The 12,255-nt window shown below is 46.1% G+C and overlaps 1 protein-coding gene across 3 annotated transcripts in view; it reads left to right on the plus strand.

Annotated features, from left to right (window-relative positions):
• The window catches only part of agrn (agrin), a 546,905-nt gene that overhangs the window by 384,249 nt on the left and 150,401 nt on the right, over nucleotides 1–12,255 (plus strand). For all 3 annotated transcript variants that reach the window (XM_080215414.1, XM_080215417.1, XM_080215418.1), the window contains 2 exons: nucleotides 2,950–3,174; nucleotides 6,129–6,335. In XM_080215414.1, coding sequence (XP_080071540.1) covers nucleotides 2,950–3,174; nucleotides 6,129–6,335 — 432 coding nt within the window. The remainder of the gene's footprint in view (nucleotides 1–2,949; nucleotides 3,175–6,128; nucleotides 6,336–12,255) is intronic.

Genomic DNA, 12,255 nt, shown 5'->3' on the forward strand with positions numbered 1-12,255 from the left:
CTGTTCTCTTCCCGCACTGAGTGTTTATTTACTAGGTTTATTTACTAGTGTCTCAAGTAGGCTTACACTAACACTGCAATGAAGTTACAGTGAAAATCCCCTAATCACCACACTCCGGTGCCTGTTCGGGTACACTGAGGGAGAATTTAGCATGGCCAATCCGCCTAACCAGCACATCTCTCGAACTATGGGGAAACTGGAGCACCCGGAGGAAACCCACACAGACACAAGTGGAACATGCAAACTCCACATAGACAGTGACCCGAGCCAGGAACTGAACCCGGGTCCCTGGAGCTGTGAGGCAGCAGTGCTGACCACTGTGCCACCTATGATTCTATGATCCAAGAATGAATATCCACCAATGTTTCCCATTGAGACAACAAGCAAAGATTATCCACTGCAGTGAAAGTTCTGGAGGACTAGCTATGTCCATGAAAGAAGAATTGGAGCCCTGACCTCTTTCCCTATCACTGGCTCAGGATTGCTGCCTATTGTAGAACTCACATTTCTTCCTGATTTGGGGTACAGTCACAGCCATCTGGAATGCTGAGCACGACACCCCAGAGTAAAGAGGCACGAAGAATGAAGGTGCTGCTCATTTGGTCATATTGATCGATAGTGATCCACCAGTCGCCAGTGGCTATCAAAGGTTGACGATCACGTTTCTTTTATTGTGCCGATATTTAACCACCTGCTCCTTTGACCAAAAGGGAATAGTCAGGAAACTGTGGCAGCCAGCAGTTGAATTTCTGATTTGCAGCCCCCACTGGGTGAAGCTGCTTAATGGAAATGTGAAGCCAGTAAACTGCATAGCTCCCCCACAGCTCCAACATCGAACCCCTAGAATGTAGAAGAGACCATTCAGCCCATCCTGTCTACATTGACTCTGGCAGGGAGTCTTACCCAGGCCCTCTCCCCCACCCTATCCCCATAACCTCACACATTCCCCATGGCTAATCCATCTAATCTAAACATCTTGGGGTACTAATGTGCAATTTACCATGGCCAATCCACCTCACCTACACATCATGGGATGGTAATGGGCAATTTAGCATTGTTAATCCATCTAACCTACACATCATGGGACACTAAGGGGCAATTTAGCATTGTTAATCCATCTAACCTACATATCATGGGACACTAAGGGGCAATTTAGCATTGTTAATCCATCTAACCTACACATCTTGGGGCACTAATGGGCAATTTAGCATGACCAATCCAGCTCACCTACACATCATGAGATGCTAAGGGGCAATTTGTCATGGCCAATCCATCTAATCTACACATCTTTGGGCTGTGGGAGAAGACTGGAGCACCTGGAGGAAGCCCACATAATAACTCCAGGAGTCAGCTGTGAAGGGGCCATGCTTTTATTGAACAAAATAAGTAAGCAATAACCACAAGCCTATGGTGGACAGAACAGGTCCCAACCGAGACTAAAAGGTTAATGAACCCTCTCAGGGTCTTGCTTTATGCAGAGCTCGGATACAGGCTCCACCTGATTGGCTGATTACCAATCCCTAGGGATTTTGGATTCAACAAGCCTAACTGGGAGGTCAATTAGTGATTCCCCATGCAGATCACGGGGGTTATCACACCCACACAGACGCAGGGAGAACATGCAAACTCCACACAGGCAGTCACCCAAGACTGGAATTGAACCCGGGTCCTTGGCTCTGTGAGGCTAACCAGTGCTAACCGGGTCCCTGGTGCTGTGAGGCAGCAGAGCTAACCACTGTGCCGACCATGATTTTGTGATCCAGGAATGAGTAATCAGGAGTCCCAATAAGTGCTAACCACTGTGCCACCGTGTCGCTCCATCTGCCTGGAACGAGAGTTGTAATATATACTTTGAAAGAGGTGCTAGGTAAATGTATGTGGAAGAGGGAGTGGAAAGTAATGCTGTTAGTGGGGGAGAAGGGGGCTTCTATGGAGCATAAATACTGGCACAGCCTATTCTCACCATATGTTGCACATTTTATGTAATTCTATGTCACGCATGAATTATAGCAGTTGGGTGTCCAAGCCCATTGCTTCGTGTTTAACACAACAGAGAAAGGGAAGTGAAGGGAATGGGTTTCTCGCTGATGCTAAGAATTGAGCTGAATAGCTAAATACAGAGACTCGCAAAAGACAGTATGCTGGTTAAAGACAGTCTTTATTGACCAACACATGCCGGGAGGAAGACAGCCGGACACACCAACTCCTTCCTGAAGTTTACAATGGCAAAACGGTTATACATTTTCGAGAATTCATTTCTCCTGCCTACCCTGTCATCCTAACTGGATGCTCCAATCGCATTAGTACACGTTACTTAGCTTGGCCAATCGCATCCTACCTTCTGGCAGAATTAGGAGTTCATTGGTCTTTCGGACCCGGAGGTTGCGACTCACTGTTGCTAAGCAACCTCACTTGCATAAATCCGTAAGGTTCAAAGGTTGCTTTCTCACCATAAGCCACAGAGTAGAAAAGGTAACATTTCTAATGGCTCGCTCTGCCTTATCGGTAGAAATGGAATACTTTATATACTTTGTGAATACTTCTATTCATTATCTAAAATATGAGAATTTGCACTCTGCATGACTTTCTTCTGATAACATAACTGTACACTGTGGTCTATTGTTCCCAAAGATTGTGGCCTGTCTGGTTTAACTATCTTCCCGTTATGCTCCAGGGCAGTTTGCATTTTGTCCGAGGAAACATTACATTCAAAAATACTTATTTCGATTTAAAATACATGTTTAATTACAATAGCAGTAATAGTACGTCGATGCAAGTAGTACGTTTGCACAAAATAAGTATAAGGCACATTGTGGTCCTTATTCTAAGTTAATTTCCCCTGTTTAGTAAACTTATTAGTTTTTAAATCCCAAGGTTTCTGAATCCTTCCAATAGGAAATAACTCTGGGGGCCTCTCTGGTCTGTAACTGCTCCTTCTCTTGTGTACAGACCCGTGCAAAGATGCTCAGAGTGATCTGAACAAGGCCTGTCGAGTACACCCAAAAGCCCGCAAGCCCGAGGTGCTGCTGAGACCGGAGACCTGCCCACCGAAGTATGAGCCGGTTTGCGCGGACGACGGGCACACCTACGATAACAAGTGCAGCATGGAGAGAATGGGAGCTATCAAAGGCATTAACCTTCAGAAAGTCCGCTCGGGACCCTGTCAGGCTAGAGGTGAGCTGCCATTGAAAGTCGACTTTGTGGTGGGTGATTCTGAAGTTCAAAGGGATTCAGTCCGGGGTCCCATTCAATGCGCGATTAATTCTAACACATCTGAACACGTTCTCTAGAGAGAAAACAAATTTCTCTGAGTACCCCCTCAAAGCGCAGCCAATTTATTTCCTCATTAGCCCTCAGGCCAAATAGTGAATGAAGTGTTTTCTCTAATTGGTTCTTGAGATGTGGGCCATGGGTTCCTCAGTTCGCAGCGATCGCCTTCATCACTCAAGTGTTTTGTTAGGCTTCTTCAGAGGGCATCCAGGGGCAATGGCAGAGCACAGGACCAGAGTCTGGTGTAAACGTGGCCCAATAGGGATGACAGTTTCTTGCCCTCGAAGGTCATGAATGAACCAGGTGGGGTTTTTAACCACTTTCTACCAACTCTGATGTTAATTGTTTCCATTGCAAGCCAGGCAGATTATTAATTGGATTCAATTTCATGAGTTCTAAGTGCAGGATCTGTCTGGTTGGCTAAATTGGGTGCCGAGGCCACTCCACTATTGAAAACAATGACATTGCTTTGTCAGACAACTGATCATTCTAATTTCCTACCCTTTCTCACTGGGCAGCACTACGTGGAAACATTGGACGATGAATATTGGAAGTCCAGTTCTGCGATCACTGCTCCCATTTGACGTAAGAACTAGGAGCAGGCGTAGGCCATCAGGTCTCTCGAGCCTGCTCCGCCATTCAATAAGGTCATAGCTGATCTTTTCGTGGACTCAGCTCCACTTACCCACCCGCTCACCATAACCCTTATCCTTTTACTGTTCAAAAATCTATCTATCCTTGCCTTTAAAACATTCAATGAGGTAGCCTCAACTGCTTCACTGCACAGGGAATTTCGTAGATTCACAACTCTTTAGGTGAAGAAGTTCATCCTCAACTCTGTCCTAAATCTGCTGAGCCTTATTTTGAGGCTATTTCTGGTTTTACCCGCCAGAGGAAACAACTTCTCATCTATCCCCTTCATAATTTTGTATGTTCCCATTAGACCCCCCCCTCATTCTTCTGAATTCCAATGAGTACGGAATCATAGAATTCCTGCAGTGCTGAAGGAGGCCATTTGGCCCAACAAGTCTATACTGATTACCATCCCACCTAGGCCCTATTCCCGTAACCCCACATACTTACCCTGCTAATCCCCATGACACCAGGGTCAATTTAGCATGGCCAGTCAAGCTAACTCACACATCTTTGGATTTGGGAATATAGCCCTAGTCTACTCAGTCTCTCCTCATATGCCAACCCTGTCAACTCCAGAATCAACCTGGTGAATCTCCTCTGCACTCCCTGCATGCCAGTATATCCTTTCTCAAGTAAGTAAATCCTTTCTCAAGAATTTGAATTCAATTAAAAATATCTGGAATTAAGAATCTACTGATGACCATTCGACCATTGTTGATTGTCAGGAAACTCTCATCTGGTTGATTAGGGTAGGAAATCTGCTGCCCTTACCTGGTCTGGCCTACATGTGACTCCAGAGCCACCGCAATGTGGTTGACTCTCAACCCCCTTCCAGGGCCAACCGCAGCGTGGTTGACTTTCAACCCCCATCCAGGGCCATCCATCAGGGGTGGGCAATAAATGTTGACTCCCCTGCGACGCCCGTGTCCCACAAATAAATTTTTAAGAAGTCCCAACTTTTATATGAACATCTGCCCTTTTAGGGGAGAGTAGAAGATCTCAGGGCACAACTGAAAGGAGAGCCCTAAGTTTCTGCCTCAGCCAACATCACCAAACCCAGATGATCTTGTCCTTAATTTTATTGTGGTTAATGGGATCTTGCTGTGCGTAGGTTGGCTGCTGCCTTCCCGCATGCTGCAATGGTGACTGCATTTCAAAATATTAATTTTCCGTAGAGCATTCTGAGGTAAACAAACAGCATGGTTGGCATCTGGCAGGTAGTGACCAACAATTGATCCTTCACCCACGCCAACAGAGTGACCTCTGGCCTTGTCTCTTCGTCTCCCAGTGAAATGCAGCTTTGGGGAGGGAGGAATGAATCTTACGCCCATCCACTTTGTAGATCCCTGAAATCCTTGTGTTCCTCACTGCAAGAGGTGGAAGTTTACAGCTGTGCATCCGTTCATGAGACTGGGATCTCTTCATTGAGTCACAGAACATCATAACATCAAACCAGAAGATACGGAAGCAGAATTAGGCCATTCGGCCCATTGGGTCTGCTCTGCCATGGCTGATAAGTTTCTCTACCCCATTCACCTGCCTTTTCCCCGTAACCTTTGATCCCCTCACCAATCAAGAGCCTACCTAGCTCTGTCTTAAATGCACTCAATGATCTGGCCTCCACAGCCTTTTGTGGCAATGAATTCCATAGATTCACCACTCTCTGGCTAAAGAAATTCCTCTTCATTTTGGTTCTAAAGGGCCAATCCTTTGCTCTGAGACTGTGTCCATAACATGTACGGAAGCCACTCTCTGTAATTATCCGCTTCGTCCCATTCTCTTACCCTATCCCAATACCCCATTTCTAAACATGTACCCATTCCTTTCATTATGAATGCTGTTTCCATCACTATTTCTGGTAAGGAATTCCATGTCCCAACAAACCTTAGGTGTAATTTTAAACCCTCGCTTCTCCCTTCATCCAGTGATTGTCTTATTAACAGACCAATCTTCCTCATTCATTTTATACCTTTTCAGAATTTTGTGCAAAAGTATTGTATGTTTCTGTGCCCTATATCCTATGTAACACCTTGTAAATCCTCACTTAACCTGAGCTGTAATAGAAAGAGCCCAGATTCCTCCAGTCTTTCTCCACGATCAACACCTCCCTTTTCTGATTATGCCTTCTGGAACCTTTCTGTCAAGGACCAGATCCGAAACTCGAAGGATATTTCATGAAGTTAAAGCACAGAGTTAAAATCGCCTCGCTGTTTCCCTTACAGACAAATGTGAAGAGGAGTGTAAGTTTAACGCAGTCTGCCTCAACCGGAGGGGCATTGCCCGCTGCTCCTGCGACCGCATCATTTGTGACGGAGCATACAAACCTGTGTGCGGTCTGGACAACAAAAGCTACAACAACGACTGCGAGCGCAAGCAAGCCGAATGTCAGAAGAAAGCCTTCATTCCGATCAAATATCAGGGTCCATGTGGTAAGTACCGGCGGCGCCGGCAACTCACTGTGCTGAGCAACCAAGAGTGTTTTGCCTGGATGTAAAGCTATCTGTTGCCACCACCTCTGCAAAGATATCACACTGCGTAGCCTCATTGTGAGTCTAAACAGATACCTGTCTTGTCTATTCTGAATGTTGCCCTCACAACTCGACTGAAGTGAAGTCGGATTAATGTTGCAATATTGTTTCTGTTCCAACAATGTCCCATTTTCTCCTTTGGATCACTTGCCATCATGTCATATCAGAACATCGTTCTACGTGCCCATCACATCCGGTAGTGCCAGACCACAGTTCCATCACCGTGCTCCCCCTGCTGCATTTTCAAGTGTTTTTGTTTCAAATGTGTTTTCTCGTATGCAGTGTCTCACCGATGATCACCTCTTTTTGTCTTGTCTCGGGAACTGTCCGATCAGAGTCGGGAGCGGCGCGCCACTGTCCCTGCGAGTTCGACCTCTGACCTCCTCTGTGAGGGCTCTTCGGATCTTGGGTGTGACCCTGCCTGGACCAGGGTCAGGAGAAGTTGTCAAGTGAGGGGAAAGGTCAGGTCTGTCCTGACCCGGAAGGATTTGCTGTTAAGAATGCAACTTTCTTCAACATTTAAAAAAATACCTTAAGACAAAAATGGTTTCAAATGCTGCCAACCATTTCCCTCCCATTTGTTTTATTTGTAACACAGGCAGGTTTTTAAAACAAACAAAAACAGAACTCAGTATCTTTAATGAATTACAATGTTGCTGAGATTAATTTTTTTTTGAGGTGGGGGTAGAATCTTTCAAATGGTACGTCCCCACGCACCAGATATGTTTTGTTCTGCTCCTACGAGAAGCTAGAAATCTTTTGTAAGGTATCTTGTGTTCAGGACTGCATTGCATGCCCCTGTACCGATACTGTCATATTAAGAAGATATTTCCCACCCTACCATCTGCCTCCCCCCCTCTAGATTGGCATGCCGCATGATGTGAGAGTCAGTGCAGATGTTGAGTTGGGTGCAGAGGATGACGATGAGAAAATGTGCCTGCTATACTTGGATTTGTTTTCTTGATGGGTGAGAAGTGAAAATAAGCTGGGCGGGTGACAGGGCAGCACGGTGGTTAGCACTGCTGCCTCGGGGACATGGGTACGATTCCAGCCTCGGGTGATTGTCTCTGTGGAGTCTGCATGTTTTTGCCGTGTCTGCTTGGGTTTCCTCCGTAAAAAGTCTGATAACACCAGGTTTTAGTCCAACCGATTTATTTGATAATAGACTCACAAGCTTTCGAGGTTTCCCTCTTCGTAACTCTCCATTCACCTGACGAAGAGGGAAACCTCGAAAGCTTGTGAGCCTATTATCAAATAAATTGGTTGGACTAAAACCTGGTGTTGTCAGACTTTTTACTGTGTTTACGCCAGTCCAACGCCGGCGTACCCACATCATGGGTTTCCTCCCTCAGACCAAGGGTGTGCAGATTAGGTGGATTGGCTGTGTCAAATTGCCCAATAGTGTCCAAAGGTGTATAGGTTAGGAGGATTGGCCATGCTAAATTGCCCCTTAGTGTCCCAAGATGTGCAGGTTAAGTAGATTAGCCATGCTAAATTGCCCCTTAATGTCCCAAGATGTGTTGGTTAGGCGGATTAGCCATGCTAAATTGCCCCTTAGTGTTCAAAGATGTGTACATTAGGGGGATTAGCTTTAGTAAATGCGTGGAGTTGCAGGGATAGGGCGGAGGAGAGGGCCTGGGTAAGAGACTCTGTCAGTCAGTGCAGACTTGATGGGCCGAATGGCCTCTTCTGTGCTGTAAGGATTCTATGATTCGAAACTCTGGTGAATTATGTGCAATTTTCTGCACAGACGTGTTAGTCACATGGTCTGGTCACACCCGGGTTCCAGTTTTCAACTGATACACTGCCAAACGTTAGCTAACTTTATTGGCTTTAAAATCCAGCTTGGTCAATTGGAATGGCAGTGCCATAGAGAATATAATCGCCATCACATTTCCCCAAAGTCATTGTTGCTAGGTTAAAAATCCTCACAATTCCCAACCTAACAGCACAGTGAGAATACCTCCTCTACACAGCAACATCTACTCAGGGGGACTTAGGGATGCACGATAAATGCTAGCCAATCAGCAAGGCGCACATCAGAAGAATAAAAGCTGACAAGGACAATGTCCCTTTGTAGCACAATTATAATTATTGCATACATTCAGACACTCAAAAGTTGATCTGTAAAAGACTTTCTGAAAGCATGTATCATAGCATCCTTACAGTGCTGAAGGAGGCCATTCGGCCCATCAAGCCTGTACCAACAACAATCCCACCCAGGCCCTACCTCATAGCCCCATGTATTTACCCTGGTAGGTCCGCTGACACTAAGGGGCAATTGAGCCAATCAACCTAACCCACACACCTTTGGACTGTGGGAGGAAACTGGAGCACCCAGAGGAAACCCACGCAGACACTGGGGGAATGTGCAAACTCCACACAGACAGTCACCCGAGGCTGGAATCGAACCCGGGACCCTGGCGCTGTGCGGCAGCAGTGCTAACCACTGTGCCACCGTACTGTCATTTGCATGCGATGGGGACAGGGGCTAGTTTCACAAATCTAGCTAATTATTCAACGTTTCAGTGAATTTTTGTCCATTTGGACACTGCTACTTGTGCTGTCTGTGTTTTTGCATGAAGTTTGTGCCACAGCACTTGGACAGATGGCGGCGAACTTCCAGCTGTGGGGAATTGGGGACTCAATTGGCATCAAACTGAGCAGGCCAATATTCAAGCTTCCCCGAAGACAGGGCTTTGCCCTAATTGAAGAGCTTGAGTTCCAATCTGGGCTTTGGCTGAGCTTGAGGAGTCTGTGTGTGTGTATGTTGACCTAGGCGACTAGCTGAGAGCGTGCAAGAGGGCAGGGGAATGGATTAAGGCCAATTCCATCTCTGTGGCAGATTGCATCTGCCAGCTCATCATAAAACAGCCTCCGATGCCAAACATGACAAATGTTCTTTGGTGCAAACATGAGGGGGTTTTTGATAGGAAATAATAGGTTCGTGGTTTTAGATGTCTTTTAGTACATTTAAACCTTAATGTTTTTTGGCTCCTTCCTTTATTGACTTTTTTGGGAGGGGTTCAGGCATCACTTATTGCGATATTGAGCAATATGAGGTGGAAAGTATCAGTTTGGACTGCCTGCCTGGACTGAGTTAACAAGTCGCAGCAAGAAAGAGCCAACTGCGCTGCCAAATCCATGTCTTGAATGGCAAGGGAAGAGGAACTAGCAGCCAGAGTTCCTGCTCCCTTGTGTACGATCCAAAGACACCACGCCATAGTTTACGCGTGTGTGGATGTTGGCCTCGGATGCTTTTTCTATCCAAGCAGTCAAGACAGCAATAAATTCTCCAGTGAGAAATAACAATGTAGTGAGATCACGGAGCCTACCCCTGGAACTGCGCCTCCCCCCCCCCTTCCCCCTATCAATAATTATCTCCAGAGGGGAAAATTAGGGGGGACGGAACCTTAAGGAAGGATGCATTTTGGACTCTGAAGAGATTAGGCGAGTGGGAAGGCAAGATTTAAATCTGGGGTTTTATGACACCACAGCTTAAAAAAAATAAATATATACAGCGTGAAATGAGTAAATAATTTTGTTTTTTTTAACACACTAGTCTTTTGGAAACTTGGTTTATTTTCAAAGCTAATATTCATTTGAGATAGATGGATGAACAGATTTTCAAACAGTCGGGGTCTCACTATCCAGCCTCCTCTATCAATAGAGTTTGGAGTAATTATTCCCTGTTTAAATGAGTCATCAGTATTTACCACTGGATTTCTCCCACTCACTGTAACTTTGGTGCCGAGTCAGAGACTACGGCACGGTGGCACAGTGGTTAGCACTGCTGTCTCACGACTTCAGGGACCTGAGTTCGATTCCGGCCTTAGGTCACTGTCTGTGTGGAGTTTGCACGTTCTCCCTGTGACTGTGTGGGTTTCCTCCTGCCGTCCAAAGGTTATGTGGATTGGCCATGCTAAATTGTTCTTTAGAGTCCAAAGATGTGCAGGTTAGGTGGATTGACCATGGTAAAGATTGCCAATTAGTGTCCAAAGATATGCAGGTTAGGTGGATTACCTATGATAAATTTCCCCGTAGTGTCCAAAGGTCTGTAGATTAGGTGGATTGGCCATAGTAAATTGCCCCTTGGTATCCAAAGATGTGCAGGTGAGGTGGATTAGCGATGATAAATTGCCTCTTAGTGTCCAAAGGTATGCAGGTTAGATGGATTGGCCATGGTTTTGGGGATAGGGTAGAGGGGAGGGCCTGGGTGAAATGCTCTTTCTGAGAATCGGTGCAGACTCAATGGGCCGAATGGCCTCTTTCTGCACTGTAGGGATTCTTTAATTCTACATCATTTCCTGGGAATTTCATTCAGTATCCTGATTGGGAAACCCCTCGTGGGAAAACTACCCCTGAATGTTTGGTGGTATCGGAAGCTCTGGTTAGGTCAGTATTTGTTGCCCATCCCCAATTGCCCTCAAGGCAGTGGCAATAAGCCCCTTGTTGAACCAACGCAGTCTATTTGATAGCTGGTTGAGCATTGTTCTACTGGCCTGCGGGAGATATCCGAGAACTGCAGTAACATTGATAAGTACAGGCTAGAATTTTATTGGCTCACCCGCCACAGAAATCTGAGAGGAAGAGGGGTGGATAATGGAAAGGTCCATTGACCTCAGGGGCAATTTTACGGTTATGGGACGAGCGAGGCTGTAAAATCCCACACATTGGGTCAGTGCGCTTACCGAAGCAGTGTGAGATCAACTCCCTTTCTTTTGCAAGTACACACTCCCCCCTCAAGGGGCTCCAGGTGAAGCAAAATCAGTATTCTTTGTAAATAGCACACACTTCTTCTTCACACAGATATATTTTCACCAAGAACTCATACAACTCGAAAAGCAAATTACTGCGGATGCTGGAATCTGAAACCAAAGGAGAAAATGCTGGAAAATCCCAGCAGATCTGGCAACACCTGTAAGGAGAGAAAAGAGCTGACATCTCAAGTCCAGATGGTCCTTTGTCAAAGCTAAAAGGTACAGAAAATGGGAGATATTTATACTGCAAGGTGAGGGAATGAAAGATGAGTCTCTCTATGGGCTACCATCAGTATCCTTTCCCCTTGTTTCTGTGGCTATGACTCATCTTTCATTCCCGCACTCTACAGTATAAATATCTCTCACTTTCGGTACCTTTTAGATTTGACAAAGGATCATCTGGACTCAAAACATCAGCTCTTTTCTCTCCTTACAGATGCTGCCAGACCCGCTGAGATTTTTCAGCATTTTCTCTTCTGGTCTCATTCAAGTCGTAGAACACCCTTGACATAGTGAAAATGTCCCCAGGGCGATTCACAAACATTGTTGTCGCTTAAAAACTGACACTGAGCCGGGTCAGAAGCCATGACAAGTGATCAAAAGCTTGATCGAACAGATCGGAACAGTATAAAGGCAGGGAGAGGTAGGGAAGTGTGAGGAGGGAGTCCCAGAACTTTGGGCCCAGGCAGCCGAAGGTGTGGCCACCAATGGTCGGGTAAGGATGAGAAAGGGGACCTAGTGGTAGGGGATGGGGATATGGCTAAGGTATTGAATAACTTTTTTGTTTCTGTCTTCACGGAGAAGGACGTGAATAATTTGCCGGGTGTTAGCGATGGAAAGGTGGTAGGACTGGAGGGTCTTAATGACATTACTGTTACTAGAGAGGCGGTGCTCGACAGACTGGAGGGGCTGATTGTGGACAAGTCCCCAGGACCGGATGGAATGCATCCGAGGGTTCTGAAAGAAATGGCGGAGGTGATAGTGGATGCCTTGGTGGTTATTTTCCAGACGTCGCTGGATTCCGGGGAAGTGCCGGATGATTGGAAAACGGCTAATGTTAC

This window comes from Carcharhinus amblyrhynchos, chromosome 30 (genome assembly GCF_965287045.1).
Source record: "Carcharhinus amblyrhynchos chromosome 30, sCarAmb.v2.hapA, whole genome shotgun sequence".
Lineage (NCBI taxonomy): Eukaryota > Metazoa > Chordata > Chondrichthyes > Carcharhiniformes > Carcharhinidae > Carcharhinus > Carcharhinus amblyrhynchos.